Raw genomic sequence first — 24,174 nt, 5'->3', positions numbered from 1 at the left:
GTATGATACTATTAACAAAACGACAGGCTTTATTTGAATGTCATCAATTTTTCCACAATTGTCCTTTTTCTGTTCCAAGATCCATCGAGGATGCTACATTGTATATAGTTGTCCTATGTCCTTAGTTTCCTCCAATTTGTGAGTTTTCAGTTTTCCCTTGTCTTTCATGACCTTGACAGTTTTGAAGGATATTGGTTGAGTATGTTGCGGAATGCCCGTCAGTTTCAGTCTGTCTAATATTTTCTCATGCTTAGGCTATACAGCAATTTTCCTCTAGTGCGTGTGGGAAGAAATTGGGTCAGGCAATGTTCTATTGCTTAACCTGGGTGGTGGTGGCTAAGGAGTTTGCTTCATACTTATTTCTTAAATTGTACGTGGTAGGCTGAAAAATGTCCTTGTAAATGGTATCCAAGTCCTAATTCCTGGAACCAGCAAATGTTACCTTATATAACAAAAAAAGATTATTGCAAATCTGATTAAATTAGTGATCTTGAGATGGGTGATAATCTTAGGTTATCTGGGCAGGTCCTAAATGCAATTACATGTATCCTTATGTGAGGGAGGCAGAGAAATATTTGACACACACAGAAGAGAAGGTGATGTAAAGATGGAGCAGAGAGAGATTTGAAGATGCTGGCCTTGAAAATTGGAGTCATGTGGCCACAAGCCAAGGACTGCTGGTAACTGTTAAAAGCTAGAGGAGGTAAAGAACAGATTCTCCCTTAAGAGCCTCTGGAGGGAGCATAGCCTTGCCAACACCTTGATTTCTTTCTTTCTTTCTTTTTTTTAAAAAAATTTTTTGGCCTCACCGCATGGTGCTGCGGCATGCGGGATATTAGTTCCCCCACCACGGATTTAACCCATGCCCCCTGCAGTGGAAGCGCGGAGTCTTAACCACTGGACCGCCAGGGAAGTCCCCACACCTTGACTTCGACTTGGAGATTCTGATTTTGGACCTCCGGCCTCCAGAACTGTGAGAGAATAATTTCTTGTTATTTTAAGGCACCCAATTAATAATACTTTGGTCCAGCAACTTTAAGAAACTAATCTACCATACATTTCAGTTTTATGTATGTAGTAAGTATTTATGCTATATGTCAGGATAAAAAGTTTAAAAATTAACCTAAAAAAAAAAAATTAACCTAACAGCTTTCCCCTTTCTTTCATTGGCAAAAGTAATGTTGACAGTTCTTGTGATAAGGCAAATGGATTTTAACCTCAGTGGAACTTTCTCCTGCTGAGTATTTCAAAATATTGACGCTCTAATTTACAACTCAGTCTTGCATAGGTAAAGCAGCCACCTGCTAGCTTGGATGCCGTGAAAGGGCAAAATGAATCAAACAGGCAGAATATCTGATATACCCTGCTTCATTGATCTAAGGGGCGCATTTTAACCTCTGAAATAAGGATGCATCTTTTTTTTTTTTTTAATTTATTTTATGGTTGTGTTGGATCTTCGTTTCTGTGCGAGGGCTTTCTCCAGTTGTGGCAAGTGGGGGCCACTCTTCATCGCAGTGCGTGGGCCTCTCACTATCGCGGCCTCTCTTGTTGCGGAGCACAGGCTCCAGACGCGCAGGCTCAGTAATTGTGGCTCACGGGCCCATTTGCTTCGCGGCATGTGGGATCTTCCTGGACCAGGGCTCGAACCCGTGTCTGCTGCATTGGCAGGCGGATTCTTATGCACCGCGCCGCCAGGGAAGTCCAAGGATGTATCTTATAATCCATGGCGTCTTACAAGTTTTCATTGCCTGCCTGTGTGTGAGCATCAAAGGTATGAGCTTCGCAGTGCTGAGTGGAGATCAGCAGCTTGGAAAAAAAATCCCAGAAGCAATGCTGAAACACACTTTTTTTTTTTTTTTAATAGCATCTCATTTGCTTGAGAGCTTGCCCATTTTTAGCTAAGTTCTTTTTTGTTTTTTTAATTAATTAATTAATTAATTAATTTATTTATGGCTGTGTTGGATCTTCGTTTCTGTGCGAGGACTTTCTCTAGCTGTGGCAAGCGGGGGCCACTCTTCATCGCGGTGCGCGGGCCTCTCACTATCGGGGCCCCTCTTGTTGCGGAGCACAGGCTCCAGACGCGCAGGCTCAGTAGTTGTGGCTCACGGGCCCATTTGCTCCGCGGCATGTGGGATCTTCCCAGACCAGGGCTCGAACCCGTGTCCCCTGCATTGGCAGGCAGATTCTCAACCACTGCGCCACCAGGGAAGCCCCAAACACACTTTTAATGCCCCAGGAAACAGGGCTGTGCGGAGGATGTACAGATGGATGGTGAATCCGATATGTTTAGCAGCAAACCCAACCCTGACCCCAATTTTACACATTTCAGTGAGGATCAAGTAGAGTGAGAGTTGTCATTGAGAGGTGGTGTGGGCTAATGGACTGAGAAAGTTGTCCTTAAAGAGGTGACATTTGAACTGGGTCATGATGGAGAGGAATCCTCCAGGCAGAGGAATGTTGGTGGCAGAGAAGGTCAGCTGACCACCAAGAATTTGTGTTCCCTTTCCATAATGCCCAAGGAGAGACTACATTTCCCAGCCTTCCTTGCATGAAGGTTGGGTCATGTGAGGTCATGTGACTGGTTCTGGCCAATGGAATACAAGCAAGAGAGCTCTGCTCCACTTCCAGGCCTGGTTCATAAAAATCTCCCAATGTGTCCATATCTCTCTTCTCCACCTGCTGATTGGATGTGGATGCTAGTGTATTAGTTATCTATTGCTGTGTAACAAATTACCGCCCCCCTCCCCTGCCCCAATTCCTCACAGCTTAACATAACAAACATTTATTATCTCACTGAGTTTCTGAGGGTCAGGAATTCAGAACAGCTTTAGCTGGGTGGTTCTGACTCAGGCTTTCTTATGAGGTTTCAGTCAAGCTGTTAGCCAGGGCTGCAGTCATCTGAAGGCTCAGTGGGGCTGGAAGAGTCAGTTCCAAGCTCACTCGTGTGGCTGTTGGCTGGAGGCCTCAGTTCTTCTCTGTCTGAAGGTGTCTCCATAGATTGTTTGGGTGTCCTCATGGCACAGGAGCTTGTACAATAGGGAAGAACAAATCTGACTCCATATTGGACCGGTTTCTTTTACTTTACTTTAACCTTTGTATTCTGTTGCTTTTGCTACAAGTTAATCACTAAAGGGATGTTGCCTATAACCTTAAATTATACATAATGGCCTTTTCTGGGAACCCTGCCTCCCAGGTAATGAACATTAAGCTAAAATACCTTTGTTAAGCTCATAGGAAACCTCCTGACCAGGCCCACCTGTGAATGGCTGTGGGAAGAAAGAAATTAACACACCCCTTCCGGGGTCTGACTGGAACGAGGACTTTACCCTCTCCCCTTTTAGTATAAAAGAAGCCTAAATTCTAACTCAGGGGAGGTGGTTCTTTGGGACACTAGCCCGCCATCTTCTCAGACTGTGGGCTTTCCGAATAAAAAGTCGCTATTCCTTGCCCCCAAAATGCATCTCTCGATTTATTGGCGTGTTGTGCGGTGAGCAGCATGAGCTTGGACTTGGTAACACTAGCTTCCCCCAGGGAAGGCGATGAGAGAGAAAGAGCCCAAGATGAAAGCCACAGTCTCTATAACCTAATCGCAGAAGTGACATCCCGTCACATAAACCAACCCTTCTTGTGGGAGAAGACTACACAGCATGTAGCTGTAAGGAGGTGGGAATGATTGGGGTTCATCTTGGAGCCTGGCTACTATATCCAGGGAGACCTTGGGAGATACATGTTAAGACAACACAGCTGCCATCAGCCTGGGTTCCTGTCCCTCTTCCTCTCTGCTGATTGGACTTTACATGAAGGAAAATTAAAAATCAATTGCCTAAACCATTGATATATCAGAGCTTACCTGCGTCAGTGATTAACATGGTTTTTGCTAATTACAGGGATCAATTGCCAAAGGGACAAGATGTGGAAGTTTAAACAGAACACATAACACTTTGTGACTTTACCAGGTACATATATAACTTTGATTAAAAAATAAATATGAAAAAAGGGGAATAAAGAAAACCCCATAACCCAATAGAAGCGAGGAAGAGACAAAATAATACACTGGATAAACTCCAAATGGCTCAAAGATTTCAATGTAAAATATGAAACCATAAAAGAATGAAAAGTAAACATGGGAAAATTCCTTTATAACCTGGCTGAGGAGAAAACCTTTGAACTATGACTCAAAATCTAGAAGCCATAAAAGGAAGCACTGAGGGACTTCCCTGGTGGTCCAGTGGCTAGGACTCCTCTTCCAATGCAGGGGGCCCAGGTTCGTTCCCTGGTCAGGGAACTAGATCCCACATGCATGCCGCAACTAAGAGTTCACATGCCACAACTAAAGATCCTGCATGCCGCAACAAACATCTCACACGCGGCAACGAAGATCCCACGTGTGGCAACTGAGACCCGACACAGCCAAATAAATAAATAAATATATTTTTTAAAAAAAGAAAGCACTGATATATTTAAATGCATGAAATAGGGTCAAATATTCTTCCTCTTCCCTTTCCTTTTCTTCCTAAACAATACAGTCCTAAGGCTCTTGTTTGAGGCAGGCAAGGCCAGCTTGGAGTGGGGGTGGAGACAATAGCCCAGAATGGGGTGTCAGGACCTTAGTGGGGTAAAAAGGGCATCTACTTCTGGAGCAACTCAGCACAGTGGGAGCACCCCAGTGGGAGGTGTGCTGGGAGAGGGCTCTGGCTTGGGGAGTAAACACCCCAGCTGTATGATGAGGGTTTGGGTGGGAGTTGGGGAGGGGAAGGATAACATACAGGGGAATTGATCAAAGAAGTAAATTAAGGAAAATGGAAGTCAGATTTCTCACTGTGGAGGAAGGAGGGTGTACATATGGAAGGGAGAAAACTAGAGGTATCAGACTTGAATTGGCTATATCATCGTAAATTCATGGTTTTCAACATACATAGATACCGAATTATATAAATAATAATATAATAATATATACGCCTAATATATATGTGTGTGCATATGTATATATACCTAATGTATAGATGTGTGTATCTACATATATATACACACCCAGTATATAATACATACATTATATATACGTATATGGTATACAAAGCTTCATGTTCAAAAATACTGTCTCTTAATGGATAAAGAAGATGTGGTACCTATATACAATGGAATATTACTCAGCCATAAAAAGGAACAAAACTGGGTCATTTGTAGAGACATGGATGGATCTAGAGACTGTCATACACAGTGAAGTAAGTCAGAAAGAGAAAAACAAATATCGTATATTGCATATATGTGGAACCTAGAAAAATGGGTACAGATGAACCAGTTTGCAGGGCAGAAATAGAGACACAGATGTAGAGAACAAACATATGGACACCAAGGGGGGAAAGTGGCAGGGGTGGGTGGTGTGATGAATTGGGCGATTGGGATTGACATATATACACTAATATGTATAAAATAGGTAACTAATAAGAACCTGCTGTATAAAAAAATAAATAAAATTAAAAATAAAAATACTGTCTCTTGACATTACATTGTTTGCCTGGGTATGAAAGTTTAGGATCACACTTTATTTCCTGTGGTCATGACAAGCATTGCTGCACTTTCTTCTTGAAGTAATGCTTGCTGTCTAACAGTCTGAGGCCATGGTTGTCTCAATTTCTTTTGGTAAATTTACGTTCTTCAGTAGTTCTTTCAGGGACTGGTAGAGTAAACATTTTCCAGGGTTTTTAAAAATAAATTTATTTATTTTATTTATTTATTTTTGGCTGCATTGGGTCTTCGTTGCTGCACGCGGGCTTTCTCTGGCTGCGGCGAGCGGGGGCTACTCTTCCTTGTTGTGCACGGGCTTCTCACTGCGGTGGCTTCTCTTGTTGTGGAGCACGGGCTCTAGGTGCGCGGGCTTCAGTAGTTGTGGCACACAGGCTCAGTAGTTTTGACGCGCAGACTCAGTAGTTGTGGCACACGGGCTTAGTTGCTCCGCAGCATGTGGGATCCTCCCCGACCAGGCCTCGAACCCGTGTCCCCTGCATTGGCAGGCGGATTCTCAACCACTGCACCACCAGGGAAGCCCCATTTTCCAGTTTTTATTTGTCTGATAATGTCTTTAGTTTGTCCTCATTTTGGGAAGTTGATGTGGTTTATATTCAATCTGGGTTTACAATTATTTTCTCTCAGCACGTTGGAGATATTATACCACTGACTTCTGGCTTCCATTGTTGCTATTAACAAGTCCATTGTCAATTGAATTGTCCTTTGTAGGCAAGTTTTCCACCCCCTGGCTTCTTAAGTGTGTCTCCTCTTTGTCTTTGATGTTCTGCAGATCATCTAGGTGTGCATTTCTTTTATCCTGCCAGGACACGTTGTGCTTCCTGCATCTAAGAAATCACTTGTTTCATCAATTCTTGAAGTGCTCAGCCATTATCTACTCGAAGCTTACTTCTCCCTCATTTCTACCTTTTCTTCTGGAAGTTTATCGGACCTTTTCATTCTACCTTCCATGTCTCTTAATTTTTTCTTCTCTTTTCCATCAACGTGCCTCTCAGTGGTGCCTTCTGGGTGATACACTGAGATCCATCTTCCACTTCATGAAATCTCCCTTTTGCTGTTTCTAACCTGCTGTTTGATTCTTCTGAGTTTTTCCTGGCTTCTCATTGCGGTGGCTTCTCTTGTTGTGGAGCACAGGCTCTAGGTGCGTGGGCTTCAGTAGTTGTGGCACGTGGGCTCAGTAGTTGTGGTGCACGGACTTAGTTGCTCCGCGGCATGTGGGATCTTCCCGGACCAGGGCTTGAACCCGTGTCCCCTGCACTGGCAGGAGGATTCTTAACCACTGCACCACCAGGGAAGCCCCACTCCAGGTATTTAAAATACAGGGAGTTCATTAAAGGGAATTGGTTACACACGTGGCAGGAGGCTGGAAGAGTAAACAAGACATGCTCTCTGAGGTAGTCAGGAGTGACCTGAAGCAGCTCAAACCCTTGGGGTTGCAGGAGCTTGGAGGAATGCTCTCTGCAGGGTAGAACTCAGACCTCTGGGGTGGGGGGTCCAGGCAGCAGGTGCTCTGGCCTGTGAGGGATAGTACCTCTGTCCAAGGAAACTGGAAATCTCCCTGCCAAGGCCATGCAGCTGGCTGTTGCTGGAAGTGCCCAAAGCAGCAGGAGCCCTTGTTGCCTGTGGCTGCTGGCAAGATGCAGACTGGAGCTGGAAAAGAAGTTCCTTGGCCCCTCGTCCTGGCTCCCGGTCTCCTGCCAGGTCCTCCCTGTCACTCTGGTTAGTTGTCAAAAGGGGTCACAGAGTTGGAAGGTGAGATTCACACTAAAGACACAGCAGCACAGCCTCCCAAGAACAAACAGAGGGAAAACAGGCTCACTGTGTGCGCAAAATAAAGAGGACATATTCCACACATTTAACAGGGAAGGCTCCAGAACAAACAGCTGCTAAATAATAGCCTATTAAAATGATATGATTCTTGGGGCTTCCCTGGTGGCGCAGTGGTTAAGCATCCGCCTGCCAATGCAGGTAACTCGGGCTCGAGCCCTGGTCCGGGAAGATCCCACATGCCGTGGGGCAACTAAGCCCGTGCGCCACAACTACTGAGCCCGCGTGCCACAACTACTGAGCCCACGAGCCACAGCTACTGAAGCCCACGCACCTAGAGCCCAAGCTCTGCAACAAGAGAAGCCACCGTCATGAGAAGCCCACGCACTGCAATGAAGAGTACCCCCCTCTCGCCGCAACTAGAGAAAGCCCGCCCACAGCAGTGAAGACCCAATGCAGCCAAAAATAAAATAAATAAATTTATAAAATGATATGACTCTTAAAACATGTTCTTCAGGCTGTACTACAAAGTATGACACTCTGAACAAACAGCTGTGGGAAATAAATCAGGATCACCCAAGTCAATTTCCTAACTCATGCAGTCATGGGGTCATAACAAAGTCTAATTTTCCTGGAACTCAAGCTTGATGAGAATCAATTTAGAAGGGACCCCAACCCCAGGCCTGAATCTTCAACCATCAAATGGTCAAACTGTTAACTCAGCTGGTAGAGGAGCAAAGATTAACTCTCTTGAAGGTAAGAAGTATCACAGGTAAGTATCAAGATTGTTGAATCAAAATCTTTGATCAAAATCGAGGTATTGAAGAAACAAATTTATATCCATGATATAAATATGATATAAACATATTTGTAACCAGTTTACTGTAAGGAAACCGATCAATGTGATAATCATTGTACTCCTACTTGTCTGTCTTTGAAGGTATTTAAAGCATTTGTGAGAATCTGTTATATTAGACTTGCGAAAAATATGATCCAGAATGTATTACTCTGGGCCTCTCTCGCCTCCTGAGAGGGACCGCATTCTGCCTATGGAATGCGTATCTCTCTCAATAAACTTGCTTTCATTAAAAAAAAAAAAAACAGGATTGTATTACTCTTTTTCTTCTTTTTCAAAATAAATTTTAAGCTACACTAACTCTCTCTCTCTTTTTTTTTTTAATATTTATTTATTTAGGTTGCACCGGTCTTAATTCCGGCATGCAGCATCTTTGGTGCAACATGTGAACTCGTAGTTGCAGCATGTATGTGGGATTTAGTTCCCAGACCAGGGATCGAACCTGAGCCCCCTGCACTGGGAGCCTGGAGTCTTAGCCACTGGACCACCAGGGAAGTCCCTACTCTTTTTCTTCTCTTCAAGGTTCTTAACTCATTTAAGGGAATCTGAGATCCCAGATTTGTGGTTTGTTGATTAAATTTGCAATCCGTGTTCAAATGTTTTGGGAAATCTGAAATTGTGAAACTCACAGCTTGCTATTTTTAGCTGTCAAAGTAGTCAGTGAATGTTTAGAGGAAAGTTGATTGTTTGAAAATTAATTAATCATTACCAAAAAACTAAATAGTTGTGAATATTTGTGCCTGAACACAAAAGCTCTTCTCACATTAAAAGATCTCATCACAAGGGACTTCCTTGGTGGCACGGTGGTTAAGAATCCGCCTGCCAATGCAGGGGACACGGTTCCAGCCCTGGGCGGGGAAGATCCCACATGCCGCGGAGCAACTAAGCCAGGGCGCCACAACTACTGAAACCCATGCACCCTAGAGCCCGTGAGCCACAACTACTGAAGCCCATGCACCCTAGAGCGCAGCTCTGCAACAAGAGAAGCCACTGTAATGAGAAGCACGCACACCTCAACCCAGAGTAGCCCCCTGCTTGCTGCAACTAGAGAAAGCCCGCGTGCGGCAACGAAGACCCAAGACAGCCAAAAACAAACAAACAAACAAATAAATAAATAAATAAAATTAAATCAAGGACCTAAAACTCTTAGAAGAGAGCTTTTCTTAGGGGAAAATCTTCATGACAATGGATTTAGCGAGAATTTCTTGAATATGACAGCAAAAGCATGGGCAGCAAAAGTAAAAATAGATAAATTGGACTACACCGAAACTAAAAACTTTTGTACATCAAAGGACACAATCTACAGAGTCAACCTATGGAGTGGGAGAAAATATTTGCCAGTCATATACCTAATAAGGAGTTAGTAGTCAGAATATAGTATGAACTTTTACAACTCAACAACAAAAAGCAAACAACCTAATTAAAAAAAATGGGCAAAGGACTTGAATAGACATTTCCCCAAAGAAGATATACATATACATCTATATGATATATATATATATAAGATATATGTGTGAAAAGATGCTCAAGGGAATTCCCTGGCAGTCCAGTGGATAGGACTTGGCACTTTCACTCAGGAGACCTGGGTTTGATACCTAGTTAGGGAACTAAGATCCTGCAAGCCATGTGGCATGGCCATAAATAAATAAATAAATAAATAAATAAATAAATAAATAAAGTGCTTTGCGTTAAAAAAAAGAAAAGATGCTCAACATCACGAATCATTAGGGAAATGCAAATCAAATCTACAATATCACCTCACATAAATGTTCACAGCTATTTGGGGTTTTTTGGTAATTAGTTAATTTTCAAACAATCAACTTTCCTCTAAATGTTTGCTGACTACTTCCACAGCTGAAATACATCAGTGTAGAGTATATATACCATATATGCATCATATAGTATATATACGATATATACTATATATATGTATATGGAGATTTTATTATAGGAATTGGCTCACATAGCTGTGGAGGTTAAGTCCCACAATCTCCTATCTATGAGCTGGAGGAGGAGGAAAGCAGGTGGTATAATTCATACTGAGGCCAAAGATCTGAAAAGCTGGGAGCCTGGTATCTCAAGGCTTGAGAACCAGGAGCTCTGATGTCCAAGGGTACAAAAAGATGGATGTTTTGGCTCAAGAAGAGCTAGAGAGAATTTGCCCTTCCTTTGCCTATTTGTTCCATTTGGACCCCCAATGGGTTGGATGTCACCCGTTCACACTGATGAGGGTGGACGTCTTTACTCAGCCTACTGAATCAAACGCTAATCCCTTCCAGAAATACCCTCACAGACACACCCAGAAATAATGTGTTACCAGCTATCTGGGCATCCTTTAGTCCAGTCAGGTTGAGCCATAAAATTAACCATCACAGGCAATTCCCCAAAAGATTAAAAATTGAATTACCATATGATCCAGCAATACAATTCTGGATATCAGGGTTTTTAAAGAGATCTTTGGACATTCATGTTTACAGCAGTACTTTTCACAATAGCCAAAATGTGGAAGCAACCTAAATGCCCATTGATAGGTGAACGGATAAACAAAATGTGGTCTATTCATACAATGGCATATTATTCAGCCAAAAAGGAAGGAAATTCTGACATCTGCTACAACACGGGTGAACCTTGAAAACATCTTGCTAAGTGAAAGAAGCCAATCAGAAAATAAGTACTGTGTGTTTCCACTTATACGAGGTATCTAAAGTAGTAAAATTCATAGAAGCAGGAAGTAGAATGGTCGTGCCCAGGGGCTGGGAGGAGGGGGGGAATGGGGAGTCATTGTTTAATGGGTACAGAGGTTCAGTTTTGCAAGATGAAAAAGTTCTGGGGATTGGTTGCATCATAATGGGAATATACTCAATACTAATGAACTGTACACTTGAAAATGGTTCAGATGGTAAATTGCATGTTGTGTGTATTAGATCATGATTTTATAAAAAAGATCTTGAACGGTCGTTTTCCTCTCACGGCTCTACCCTTTAAATTTATTGCAAGATGGGGTGGGGCGAGCCTCTCTAGCCTTGTCATTCAATACATTTGCTGGCATCTACCTTGTGCCTAGTTCCCTTGTGTATTTGGTGACTTTGGATTATAAGCTCTTTCAAGACTTCCTCTATGATGTAGTTGAGCAGCATCTCTCCAGAGAAGCTTTGCTTTGCTTTGCTTTGCTTTAGCCAGAAGCCCTAGAGCTATCACTAGCCCAATATCGATACTATTAATTTCTCATCTTGGGAGTGCCTCCACCACTGAATTTGATTTTATACCCCTTCCATGTGAGACTGGTCTGGTGGTGACACAGCTTTCAATAGAGAACCATGTTTCTTCCATTGAGACCCCAAATGGAAACAGGAAAATCTCCTTGAAGTTTTCTTAGTGTAGTTTGGTGGTTTTTTTAAAAAATTGTGATGGGAGTTCCCTGGTGGCCTAGTGGTTAGGGTTCCAGGCTTTCACTGCCATGGCCCAGGTTCAATCCCTGGTTGGGCAACTGAGAACCCACAAGCTGTGCAGTATGGCAAAAAAAAAAAAAAAATTGTGACAACGTACACATGATGTAAAGCTGACCATTTTAACTACTTACAAGTGGCATTAAGTACATTCACACTGTTATGCAACCACCCCCATTATCCATCTCCAGAACTTTTTCATCACCTCACTCTGGAACTCTGTACCCATGAAACAACAACTCCCCATTCCCCCCTTGCCCTGGCCACCACCATTCTACTTCCTGTTTCTATGAATTTGCCTATTCTAGGTACCTCTTATCAGTGGAATCAAACAGTATCTATCCTCATGTGTCTGTCTGGCTTCTTTCATTTAGCAAAATGTTTTCAAGATACATCCATGTTAACATGCTTCAGAATTTCCTTCCTTTTCAAGGTTGAATAACATTCCACTGTATGTGGGTTGGTGGGATTTCAAACACCAGGTTTTCATTGAAGTTGTGGCCCTTTAAGCTTCGCCTTGAAAATGTGTCCCTATCACAGAATCAGCAGATTCCAGGAAGCCGCGTGGTGATTCACACTTTCCACTTGGAGTTTCACTTATTCCTTATGTTTTTTTCCCCCTTCTGTCTCCTCCTTTTCTCTCACCTTTGCTTTCACCGTCTTTCCTTTCCTTTTCTTCCTTCCTTTCTTCCTTCCTTCCTTCCTCCCTCCCTCCCCCTTTCTTTCTTTCTTTTTCTTTCTTTCTCTTTTTCTTTCTTTCTTTCTCTTTCTTTCTTTCTCTTTCTTTCTTTCTTTCTCTCTTCCTTCCTTTTCTTTCTCCCTTTCTTTCTTTCTCTTTCTTTTCTCTCTTTCTTTCTTTTTTCTCTCTCTTCCTTCTTTCTTTCTTTTTTCTTTTCTCTTTCTCCCTTCCTTCCTTCCCTCCTTTCAATCTTTCTTTCTTTCTTTCATGGGTGGGATGGGGAGAGGACCTGGAGATTTCTCTTTCTTCTTAGAAGCTCATCGATGCATTTTGAAGGATGTTTGGAAAGAGGCAAGATAGCAATAGGGGCTGTAGCATGGATTTCTTTGGGGTAGGAGTAACTTTTACCTGATATAATTTTGAACTTATGGAAAGTTTCAAGACTCATACAAAGAGCAAGATAGGTGCAGGGGATTAAGGGGTACAAACTACTATGTATACAATAAATAAGCTACAAGGATATATTGTATAACACAGGGAATACAGCCAATATTTTATAATGATAAATGACTATGGTGTACACCTGAAACTTATATAATTTGTACATCAACTATACCTCAAGTTAAAAAAAGACTTGTAGGGATTTCCTTGGTGGCGCAGTGGTTAAGAATCTGCCTGCCAATGCAGGGGACATGGATTCGATCCCTGGTCCGGGAAGATCCCACATGCCACGGAGCAACTAAGCCCGTGTGCCACAACTACTGAAGCCTGTGCGCCTAGAGCCAGTGCTCCGCAACAAGAGAAGCCACCACAATGAGAAGCCCATGCACCGCAACGAAGAGTAGCCCCCGCTCGCTGCAACAAGAGGAAGCCCGCGTGCAGCAACGAAGACCCAACGCAGCCAAAAATAAACATAAATAAATAAATTTATTTTAAAAAATGATTTGTACAAAGAACTCCATATATCCTTAACTAGGCTTCCCGATTATCGCTTTTCCCACTCCCTTTTGCTTTCTCATTCACCCTCTATGTCTATATATTATTATGTATTTACCTTTCCAGAAATATTTGAGAAAGCATTGGAGATACCATGCCCCTTTGTCCCGAAATACTTCAGTGTGTATTTGCTAAGAACAAGGACATTCTGTTTAATAACCGCAGTACAGAGATCAAACCCAGAAAATTTTAACATGGATAAATGACTATCTAAAGTTCAGAACTCATTCAAATTTCATCAAGTGTCTTGTTAATATCCAGGATATCACCTGGATTACTCAACGCACTGCATTTCCTTCTGCTGACTCTGGTCTCTGTTCGTATACATAGTTCCCCTATCTTTTTCTTGACCTTGACATTTTCCAAGAGTCGAGGCCAATTGTTTTGCAGATGGTTGTCGACTGGAATTTGTTTGATGTTTACTCTTGATTAGATTCAGTTTAGGCAGCAGAGTTTCTTAATCTTCCCAAATTCCCCCCCGCCCCCGGAGAGCCAGTAGGATAGCAGAAGCTCACAAACAACGATTTACAAAACCAGCCGACAATGGAGCCCCATGAATCCTGAAATATGAGTGGGTGAGGCCAAACCAGTGCCAGTACAGGAAGAAAAGGAAATGAGCAAAAGTGCTATGAAGATTGGAAGCTTCCCACCAGTCCTCACCTCTAGAGGAGAGGTTGCCCTCATAGCTGAGGACTTGGTGAGATAATCTGAGAACAACAGCAGCAAATGGTGTGTGTGTGTGTGTGTGTGTGTGTGTGTGCGTGTATTGGTGGGGGGGGGGGACTTCCCTTGTGGTCCAGTGGTTAAGAATCCGTCTTGCAACACATGGCATGCTGGTTCGATCCCTGGTTGGGGAACTAAGATCCCACATGCCTTGAGGCAACTAAGCCTAGGCACCGCAGCTACTGAGCCCGCAACTACTGAGCCCATGCGCTCTGGAGCCCGCACGACACAACTAGAGAAAGAAGTCTGCACGCCGCAACAAAGAGCCCACGCACCGCAATGAAAGATCCCATATGCCGCAACTGAGACCCAAAGCAGCCAATAATAATAATAATAATAATAAATAAATATTTAAAAAATTGTGTGTGTGTTTGTGTGTGTGAAGCTTCACAGGCTCCAATTAGTCGCTGGGTTGTGCTGGGGTGGTCTGTGTCCTCAGAGATCTCAGAATTACTCAACAGAATCTCTCTTTTGGAAGAAAAAACTCCATACTTAAAAAAAAATTATTATTGAAATCTATTGACAGATAACATTGTATAAATTTAAGGTATACAACATGTTAACTTGATACATTTATATATTGTAATATGATTGCTATTGTAGTGATAATTAGCATCTATCACGTTACAGAATTATCCTTTCTTTTTAGTGGTTGGACAAAGCTCTATTCTTGTGAAGACTAATGGAAGCAAAACCCAGATTGATTTTGGCAGGAACTCTGGGGGTAAAGGAGAGAAAAGGTTCAGGTACCGGGGGGGAAGTAAACAGAGGAGGTATATCTCTCTCTGAAATATTGGCAATGTGGCTATGCTGAGAGGTTGTATTTTTTCATGATGTATGGAAACAGCAGAGAGTGAACTATGAGAATGATGAGGCTAGGAAAGCTATCCTGGCCACCCCACTCCCTACCGAACAAATTCCTCAATTACTTACATGTGAGCAAGAGAAGATGGATTGTGGCAACTGCATATAGAGACGTGTACTGAGTTAAATAGCATGGCCTGGAAATGCACGTCCCCTGGAACCAGTGAATGTGGCCGTATTTGGAAATAGGGTCTTTATCAAGTTAATATGAGGTCATACTGGGTTAGAGTGGTACCCTCGTAAGAAGAAACAGACACTCGGGGAGAAGGTCATGTGAAGATGGAGGCAGAGATAGGAGTGATGCGTCTACAAGCCGAGGGATGCCAAGGATTGTCAGCAACCACCAGAAGCTGGGAAGAAGCAAGGAAGGATCTTCCCCTAGAGCCTTTAGAGAGGGCATTGCCCTGTTGACACCTTGATTTCAGACTTCTAGCCTCCAGAACCGTGAAAGAACAAACTTCTGTTATTTTCAGCCCTGTAGTTTGTGGTACTTTCTTACCGCAGCCCTAGGAAATGAATAAATCCTCATTCCATCCTCCCACCAGTTGGTGGCAGCCACTAATCTGATTTCTGTCCCTATGAATTAGCCTTTCTCCCAGAATTTTGGATGCAATAGGTCTGGGCTCCAGAACGTGCATTTCTAACAAGTTCCCGGGTGATGTTAATGCTGCTGGTTTGGGGCCGCGCTTTGAGAAGAGCCACTCTACAGCATCTCAAGTTTAGACCACTTGGGGTGCAGGTTCCAGCCAACGAAAGAGCAAACTAGGGCCACCCCACAGCCCCTGGAGCTCACCCTGGAATCTGGAATCTCTGTCAATCAATTCATCTACCGGCTCCCCTTCTCAGACTGGCTGCCCACTTTGCTGTCAATTTCAAGGGGAAGATCTTGCAATTCTTTTGGTGTGTGTCATAGTTCCTCACTGATCACACTTTGTATCTCACCCAGTGGAGGCTGCCAGGGGTCAAGTCTAGAAGCATTTGGAGATGAGGGGGTGGGTCCTGAGGGAGATCAGCAGTCCTGTGTCAGGCAGCAACCTCAGAGGATGGTCTTTGGACAAGGGGACACTGACCTGCTTCTACCAGAAAGGAGGCACTACACGGTTGGGAAAGGAGGCACTACACAGAGTGACAGGTGCTCGTTTGAACACATTTTGCAGGTTCCCTGTCTGATTTCCCCTTTCTGGGTCCCCGCCCCCTTGTGGCGTTTCAGATTCTGTTTCCAGTGAGAACTCTCCCTTGACTGAGCCAGTCTGGTTCCATCAGAGTGGGAAACTGTATTTTCTACAAGACACAGACCTTCATTTTCTCCAGGCATTGAATCCCTCCCATGACCTTCTGGGACCCGCACTTATATTCCTTTTGACTGAGATGTTCCTCTCACTTGGACCTTGGAATTTAGATCAAGGGCTTGAGACCACAACTCCTGTGAGGCTGCAGTGGTCAGTCAGACACCTGGGGTCCAGCCAAAGCTGACCCACCCCTGTGAAACGTAGTCTAAATCTTTGACTTCAAATCTTTCCTAACCAGGAAATAACTTGAAGAGCAATATGGAAATCTAAGTTGTGGAAAGGGAGGAAGATGGGCAACGTGCTCACTGAGATTGGATTCTGTGACAGTCATTACACTCCAAAGTCCATAAGCACCTGGATGGAAGCATTCAGATTCTCAGGTCCTTTTCCTGAGACCCAGGACTCCCAATCTTCAGCCCCTCCTCTCTCAGACCAGGGTGCCTAGGTTCTTATTCCCCTGTTCTCCAGGATTCAGGTGTCCAGCCCACTGATCCCTCAGGACCCAAGAGTGTGTTTCTAGAACCAACTACACCCCCAGAATCCAAGAGTTCTTGCCCCAGCCCTGAGGACCAAGAAGTCTTTCCATTCCTAGTGCTAAATGAACCCAGAAAACTACATCTCCCATGAGGCTGTGGGTCTGCTGTGTCATTTTTTTTAAATGTCCCCCGTTATTGAGATACCTCAGAGAAATAGTTCCACAACACTAACACGAGGTTGGGGACAGGGGGAGGGGGAGAGGGAGAATAACAAGTCCTGTCCTGTCAAAGGGCAGGGATAGTCCAGAGTCCCTGGGAACGCCTTAGTGGAGCAGAAATCTGAGGGCTGGCCAGGGGAGGGGGGCAGAAAGGCTGGGACCTTCCCACAGGCTTGCGGCAATGGGCGGGGCAAGGGGAGACCAGGAAGCTGACCCCATTTCCTCCCTCAAACACATTTGCTCACTCTGATCCTCCTCTCAGACTCTTTATTATTTCAAGTAAGAAAAATAAGAAAATAAATAAGATAAATAATACAATAAATAAAGAGGAGACTCAGTAATAAACAGCCTGTGGCTTCAGGAAGTGTAGCTGGGGCTTCGGCCATGTGAAGGTCCCACCATGCTCAGGGGGTCCGAGGAGCCCACGTCGGGAGGCTCGGGGGCCAAGATCCCTGGAGGCTCCAGGGGTGCCGGGAGGAAGCCTGGCAGCGGCAGGAAGCGAGCAGGTCCCCGGGGGGCCAGGTCCCAGTTGGAGGAGCGGTGCGGGGGCAGGCGGAGTGGAAGGCCAAGAGCCTCAGACTGGTAAATGTTGTATCCATCCTCGAGAAGCAGCTCCCGGAAGCTGCAGGCCTGGGGGTCGAAGTGGAGCTGAGGGGATGAGAACGAAGATCAGAGACGTGGGATTCCTCTACACCTTCCTCCTGCGGGAACCCCAGCTCCATCCTCTCCCAGACTCAGGGGTGCAGGCCCCCAGCTCTCTCTCCTTTCAGACCACAGAGTCCTGTCCTCCAACAGGATGTGGGAGTCCCGGGACTCCTGGGGAGCCGGGGGACCCACTCCTCCCTCAGATGCAGAGGCCAGGTCCCCAGCCCCTTCCTCAAAACCACAGAAGCAGGCTCTTCCTTTACCCCTAGGCAGTCCCGCCAGGCCCACTTCCTTGCCCTCACTTCACAGAGAAGAATATTGCAGCCCAGGGATCAGTGGAGGCTCTCTAAGTCCTGGCAGGGGCATCTGGCTAGCACCCAAGGTCATGTTCACTTTACAGGCCATCGATTCCCAGAGTGACCCTGCACCCAGCATGAGTCAGGCCTGTAGGAGCCTGTGTGGTCAGCATGGGTTACGAGTCACAAGACTCGGTCTCCCAGGTCATTCTGTCATTCATAGGCTTTGTGACTTGGGGCCGGTGGTGGCCCTGCCTGAGCCTCAGTTTCCTCTTCTTGTGAACATGGATGACAACAGCTGCCCCCTCCAGGGATTGTGGCGAGGTCGGGGCATGCAGAGAGCATCGAGCCAAGCCTGGCCAAGGTCAAAGGTGCAAAACGTGGTCCCCCAGACTGTGAGGATGGGGAGAGGAAGGGTGGAGCGCACGGACAGGGGTCCTGGGAACTCACCGATCCATACAGCCTCCCCTCTGGCCCCTGGCACAGGAACCTGGATGTTTTAACTCCCAAGATTTGAATGACCCCTGGCTTTAGGGCTTTCAGCTCCAGAAGACCTGAGAGGAGAAAGTGATCAGGGACTCAGAAGGCCTTTGCCCATCCCTCTCCTCCCTCAGACCCAGGAGGCCAGGCCCCAATTCTCTCCGCCCTCAGGACCAGGCCCTACCCCTACACTCACTTTCGGGGCTCTGGCGGGCCGTCCCCACCACTGTGCCATCGGCCCTGATCTCCAGGTGGGCCTCCGTCTCCTGGGCGTCATCCGTGTAGAGGTATCGCTGGCGGACTTGGCCCCCAAATTGGAGGAGGGGGCTGGAGTCAGGAATGGGATGTGCCCGGCAGGCTCCCAGCAGGACAGCTAGCACGGGGACCCACAGTCCCAGGTGCTCGAATTTGGCCTTGTCCCAGCCCATCAATGGTTCACGTCCTCAAGTGAGGTATGGGGTCTGGGCTTTGAAGACCTGAACGGTCTAGATTCTGTTTCAGAGCCTGGTTGTCGGGGAGAGCAGATTCACGATGGCTTCTCTGGTAGCTGAAATGCCTGGGTCCTCTTGCACCTGGATTCACAGCTGACAGAACACCCAGATCTCTTGGGAAGAATGCAGATGCTCCAGAATTTATACCCAGACAGACCCGCCCAATCACCTTCCCGACACTTGACCCTTGATATTTGACCTACATGGCAGATGCTAGAATTCCACGGTGGCCAGGTCAGCCTGAACGGATGATGCAATCGGGGGTCCTTCCAGCTGGGGCCCTGGGCTCCTGGGTCTGAGGAATCAGGGGGATAGAAATGTGATGAACTGGGACCTGAGTGAAAGGGGCTGGGGGCCCAGACCGTTTGGTTTGAGGGAGGAGGGAGCTGGGGGCCTGGACTCCTGAGTTAGAGCAGGAAGGGGGCTGGGATCCGCCTCTCTGCCTGACTGATGCAGATTGTGTCCCACAACTGGCATTTCTGCATCTCACCTGACTTTCTGGGTTTCTGGGGGTCAGACACTGAGGTTCCCTGATCATCAGGAAAGCAGCAAGTGCCACAGGATCAAAGCGTCCTCCTCAAGGACACGGGAGTCCTGGTGTGGAAGCTTCAGACCACCCTCCTCACCAACCCCAGCCCAGGCACTCATACACCAAAATCCCAGCCTCCTCCTCCTGGACCCTGATGCAATCCTGATGTTTCTTTCACCAGAGAAGCTAACCAAGATCAGACCGGTGCCCTCAAAATAGCCTGGGGAAGTGGGGGGAGGGTGAGAATCTTTGACTCAGAGTTGACAACTGACAGGCTCAGGAGGGAGAAATTAGACCCAAGGTCCCAAAGGGAATGAGGGGTTGAGCAATTTCCTGGAACCTAAGCGTGCAAGAGTCTGAACACCAGATCTGAAGGAGGCCGGTGACTGGAGGCCCGGACTTCTCATTCTGAGGAGGGGGCTGGGGGCTGGGAATCCTGCGTCTGGAGAAATTATGATCAGATCTCTAGAGAGTCAAGTCCAATTCCCGGGTCTTTGCTTTCTTGAATGGTAATTGTCAGACCGCTCGGGCCAGGCTGGGGGTTGGTGGGGAGAAGCCTCGGGTCGAGGGAAACCGCCTCAGGTCTGCAGGAGAGGGAGGCTTTTGCTACTAGCCGGCTCTGCCTCGGCCTCTGTGGAAGAGAGCTTCCCTTCCACTTCTGCTTTCTCCGTTCCCGCCCTCGGGAGAGGCGGGACGTTCCCTTCTGGAAAGCAGCAGTCAGGTGCCGGACGCTAGGATTCCCTCAGAAGGAGAGACTGGGAGCCGGGACTCTCGAGTTTGCGGGTGGATGGGGCGGACAGGGGATCGGCGGCCCCTGGAGGGCGCGGGGACACTTTCCCGCCAGAGGCTCTCACGCCGGGACTCAGAGCCGGAGGAAGCTTTGCACCCGCCCATGGAGAAGCCAGGTTAACAGGTTCTGCATCCCCGCGGGAGGACGCGACAGGGGGCGGAAGCCGCTGGGGCGTGGCCGGACTCGGCGCATCCAGGTACACTGGGCGGATGGAGAACCTAGAAACTGGAGGGGAAGAGGTCGAAGCGCCGGGTCCAGCGTTGCAGCTGGGCGCTAGATCTCCGTGTCCACGGAAGGATGGGCTGCTAGGAGGCCAGGTGGGCTGCCCCGGGCTGGCCGATGTCAGGCAGGAGGGGGGCTGGGGCGCGGGTCTCCTGGTCCTGGGAGGGCACAGGGCGGGGGCTGCTGCCCTAGACCGGGGAGCCGGGGCTCAGCGCCAGGGAAGGGGCGGGGCTCCGCCTCCGAGCTACCTGCCGGCCGGGGAGGGGCGGAGGCTGTGATCCTCCGGACCGCGTCCCCGCTCCTACCTCCCCTTCCCGAGCCCTCGCAGCCAGTCGGGGGAGGCGGCGTGGAGGGGGAGGGCTGTCGGGCCTGGGAACCTGGAGTCCAGGGTTCCGGGGGCCGCCGGATGTGGGCTGCACTTGGGGCCGGAACGCTCCGTTCACGCCAAGCTGACTGTGGAGCTCAGGTAAGTGAGAAATGCAGATGCCTCGGACCCAGGAATCGGGGCTTCAGTCCCAGGAGGCGCTCCCCCAACCTCTAACCCCCTATGGCCCCCAGGAGTCTCCTCCACCCCGACCCCCAACTCCTGCTCCTCCAGGAAACAAGATCCCCCATCCAGGCCTGGACCTCCAGCCTCTCATGTTCTACTTGGCCTGTTGCTTCCTGCCACCTCCGTGGTGCACTCCGCCCGTCACACACAGGTTCACTGAGAAAGGAGTTGGGGCAATACTGTCCAACGTCAGTGGACCTTACTGCCTGGGAGAGTGAAATTCCAAGATGTGAGGACAAGGTGGTGGGTCCTGGACCATTGCTATTTTGGAAACCACTAATTTTCACCATCTTCCATCTGGTGAAATTCCAAGCCCTTAACTTCTCCTAATTCAGACCCAGGAGCCCTGATCCCCTTTTCCCTCAGGCCCAGGTGTCCAAACCCAGAGTTTCCTCGTTCTCTCAGGCCTCTCCTCCTTGACATTCATTCTCAAGCTTTGAGTATCTCGTAATTCACTTTTCTTCCCTTGCAGCCATGTGGGCACCCAGGCTCCGTCACCTCTGTCTGACCTTCCTGCTAGCCTGTGTTTTTGCCTCAGTCTTCTTCCTCCACATCCACCAAGACCTCTTTCACAATGGCTTAGGCCTGTCTGCCCTATGTCCAGACCGTAACCCAGTGACATCCCCTGTGGCCATCATCTGCCTGTCGGACACACCCATAAACCCCAAGGCCTCTTTTTCCTGTCCCAAGCATCCTGCTTCCCTCTCAGGAACCTGGACTATCTACCCAAACGGCCGGCTTGGGAACCAGATGGGGCAGTACGCCACGCTGCTGGCCCTGGCCCAGCTCAACGGCCGCCAGGCCTTCATCCAGCCTGCCATGCACGCCACCCTGGCCCCCGTGTTCCGCATCACCCTGCCCGTGCTGGCGCCTGAGGTGAACGGCCGCACGCCTTGGCGGGAGCTGGAGCTTCACGACTGGATGTCGGAGGAGTACGCCCAATTGAAGGAGCCCTGGCTGAGGCTCATCGGTTTCCCCTGCTCCTGGACTTTCTTCCATCATCTCCGGGAACAGATCCGCAGCGAGTTCACCCTGCACGACCACCTTCGGCGAGAGGCCCAGAGTTTACTGAGTCAGTTCCGGCTCAGCCGCACAGGGGACCGCCCGAGCACCTTCGTGGGTGTCCACGTGCGCCGTGGGGACTACCTGCAGGTGATGCCCTATCAATGGAAGGGTGTAGTGGGTGATCGCGCTTACCTCCAGCAGGCTATGGACTGGTTCCGGGCCCGGCATGAAGCCCCGATCTTTGTGGTCACCAGCAACGGCATGGAGTGGTGCCGGGAAAACATCGACACCTCCCGGGGGGATGTGATCTTCGCTGGCGATGGGCAAGAGCGTACCCCCGGCAAGGACTTCGCGCTGCTCACACAGTGCAACCACACCATCATGACCATTGGCACCTTTGGCTTCTGGGCCGCCTACCTGGCTGGTGGAAACACCGTCTACCTGGCCAACTTTACCCTGCCTAACTCCAGCTTCCTAAATATCTTTAAACCCGAGGCCGCCTTCCTGCCTGAGTGGGTGGGCATTAATGCAGACTTGACTCCGCTCCAGATGTTGGCTGAGCATTGAGCAGCAAGGAGACTTTCTGAAATAGTCTGATCAACCTAGGGCCAGTGTTATGTATCTCTGGAAGCCCAGCAGCTTCTGGAGAAGCTGGTGGTCCTGCAGCTGGTGGACACCCATTTCTAGAGTGATTCTAGTTGGCTAGACTTGGAGAAAAAGGGGGGCTGGCTTTCTGCAACTGCCAGAACATTCTAGAATCAATGGAAGATCTTTTCATGATGGCTGGCAATGTCTGCAGAAGCTCATGACAGTTCTAGAATGCACAGTGCCCACCTGTTCTTCCCAGCCCATATCCAGAGTACTTCTAGATCACTGCCCCACCAGGAACAGGGAACTCCCTGTTCCAGCATTGACCATCCTGGTCTTTTTGAGAAGAGATATTTCTCTTCCCTGGGTCATCAGGACAGAAGGAACTCATGGGTGTGCTACAGCAAGCACTCACCAACTCCCCTTCTGTGTTTCTGGAATGATTCTAGAGGAGGGATTTTTTTTCTGGAGAGGATCAGCTCTAATGCCTGTAAAGAACCCTGTGGGGACCTTCCAGAGGGGCTGGGATTCTGGAATTCCAGATTACCTCGGCAAAGAAACTAACAAAGGTAAAACCAGCAGCCCAACACCTCACCACTGCTAGAAAGGTTGATGGATGACAAACTCTCTGTAGCTGGGGCAGTTTGTGTGAAAAGTGGAACTTTACCCAACATTTCAGCCCCTGAAAAACCACAGATATGGTAAAACATGGGAGGGGTGGGGGAAGGGATGCTGCTGAATGCTGCAGCTTATGGAGCAAGGCTCTGCAGAGATCTAGGGACACCTTTTTTTTTTTTAAGCTCAAAACTACCAAAGGTAGACATGCAAATCTTGGCTCCAAGTTCATGTTGCTTTACCCAATTAAGGAAGTTTCCTCCTCTGCAGCTGGGCTGCTGGGGAGTGATGGTGTAACAGGGAAGAACAAAATCTGATTCCATGATCTGTTTCTTTTATGTTAACTTTTGCTTTCCCTTGCTTTTGTTACTATAATCACTAAAATGATGCTATCTATAGCTATAAGCATACATAATGGTCTGCACGGGGAACCCTGCCCCTCTGCCTGAATGTTAAACCAAAGTGCCTTTGTTCAGCTCACAGGGAAACATCCTGCACGCCCACCCATGAAGGACTGCAAGAAAGAAGAAATTAACACACCCCCTCCCCGATGCTGGCCAAGCCAGGAGATGTTTTGCAAGACGTAACGGCCTTTTTACTTTACTTCCTCACCTCCTCCCCCTCTCTGTTCTATAAAAGAAACTAGCATCCAGGCCCCATAAGATGGTACTCTAGGACACTAGTCTGCCCTCTTCTCTAACACCTGGCTTTCTGAATAAAGTCACTGTTCCTTGCCTCAACACCTCATCTCCCAATTTATTGGCCTGTCATGCAGCGAGCTTGGACTCGGTAACAATGGGGTTGATTTACTGAAAGTCAGCTGGCGTAAGGGTGCCCTCTGGGCTTGCAGAAAGCTGCGGGTATTGTGCCCCTGGCCAACCACTCTCTGCCCCTGAATTCACAGAGCCTCTAAATCTGGCTTTGGGTAAGTCAGGGATGAAAGAATCAGAAGGTATGCTGACCCAAGACTGGTCTCCAACCCAGGCAGGAGCACAGGGTCTGGCCAAGGAGGATGGGATTCTTGACTCAGATTTCAGGATTCCCTTGAGGCTTTCTGAAGGAAGCGAAGGTAGACACTTTAATTACAGAGTTGTCTGAGAATTTAAGCCCTTTTCTAGTCTTCTCA

The 24,174-nt window shown here is 47.5% G+C and overlaps 2 protein-coding genes across 18 annotated transcripts; one reads left to right on the top strand and one right to left on the bottom strand.

The window, feature by feature from the left end:
- Window positions 1-17,090: 17,090 nt before the first annotated feature.
- On the bottom strand, window positions 17,091-19,471 carry FGF21 (fibroblast growth factor 21). Of its 4 annotated transcripts, none has more exons than XM_057534841.1 (5): window positions 19,400-19,471; window positions 18,953-19,044; window positions 18,455-18,842; window positions 18,229-18,332; window positions 17,091-17,485 (listed from the first exon to the last, which is right to left on the bottom strand). In XM_057534841.1, exons 3-5 carry the CDS (start codon window positions 18,684-18,686, stop codon window positions 17,195-17,197), a joined length of 627 nt encoding a protein of 208 aa, XP_057390824.1. In that variant the 5' UTR covers window positions 18,687-18,842; window positions 18,953-19,044; window positions 19,400-19,471; the 3' UTR covers window positions 17,091-17,194. The 4 variants fall into 4 exon arrangements, with proteins under 4 accessions (XP_057390824.1, XP_057390823.1, XP_007168312.2 ...); XM_057534840.1 differs by having other exon boundaries at window positions 18,455-18,860; window positions 19,240-19,426; XM_007168250.3 differs by having other exon boundaries at window positions 19,240-19,426.
- A 65-nt stretch (window positions 19,472-19,536) lies between these two features.
- FUT1 (fucosyltransferase 1 (H blood group)) lies at window positions 19,537-23,790 on the top strand. Of its 14 annotated transcripts, none has more exons than XM_057534830.1 (4): window positions 19,537-19,787; window positions 20,125-20,385; window positions 20,889-21,069; window positions 21,313-23,790. In XM_057534830.1, the coding sequence occupies exons 1-4, from the start codon at window positions 19,785-19,787 to the stop codon at window positions 22,410-22,412; spliced, it is 1,545 nt and encodes a 514-aa protein (XP_057390813.1). In that variant the 5' UTR covers window positions 19,537-19,784; the 3' UTR covers window positions 22,413-23,790. The 14 variants fall into 14 exon arrangements, 13 of the variants coding, with proteins under 13 accessions (XP_057390813.1, XP_057390815.1, XP_057390811.1 ...); XR_009006168.1 differs by having other exon boundaries at window positions 19,538-20,264; window positions 21,313-23,002; window positions 23,525-23,790; XM_057534832.1 differs by having other exon boundaries at window positions 19,538-19,787; window positions 20,125-20,756.
- Window positions 23,791-24,174: the final 384 nt, after the last annotated feature.

The sequence above is a fragment of the Balaenoptera acutorostrata genome, chromosome 19 (assembly GCF_949987535.1).
Source record: "Balaenoptera acutorostrata chromosome 19, mBalAcu1.1, whole genome shotgun sequence".
In the NCBI taxonomy this organism is placed as follows: Eukaryota; Metazoa; Chordata; class Mammalia; order Artiodactyla; family Balaenopteridae; genus Balaenoptera; species Balaenoptera acutorostrata.
The sequence above is the reverse complement of the archived record's forward strand: the minus strand, read 5'-3'. Positions and strand labels throughout refer to the sequence as shown.

Excerpts from the sequence above, each read along its gene's own strand:
- FGF21 (XM_057534841.1), bottom strand. The coding sequence starts at position 18,686 with ATGGGCTGGGACAAGGCCAAATTCGAGCACCTGGGACTGTGGGTCCCC. Across the intron at positions 18,333-18,454 it reads GGCCCGCCAGAGCCCCGAAA|GTCTTCTGGAGCTGAAAGCC; the intron begins GTGAGTGTAGGG and ends TTCTCCTCTCAG. Across the intron at positions 17,486-18,228 it reads AGGGGAGGCTGTATGGATCG|CTCCACTTCGACCCCCAGGC; the intron begins GTGAGTTCCCAG and ends TCATCCCCTCAG.
- FUT1 (XM_057534828.1), top strand. The coding sequence starts at position 19,785 with ATGGTAATTGTCAGACCGCTCGGGCCAGGCTGGGGGTTGGTGGGGAGA. Across the intron at positions 20,265-20,888 it reads GCCGGACTCGGCGCATCCAG|GAAACAAGATCCCCCATCCA; the intron begins GTACACTGGGCG and ends CTGCTCCTCCAG. Across the intron at positions 21,070-21,312 it reads GGAGAGTGAAATTCCAAGAT|CCATGTGGGCACCCAGGCTC; the intron begins GTGAGGACAAGG and ends CTTCCCTTGCAG.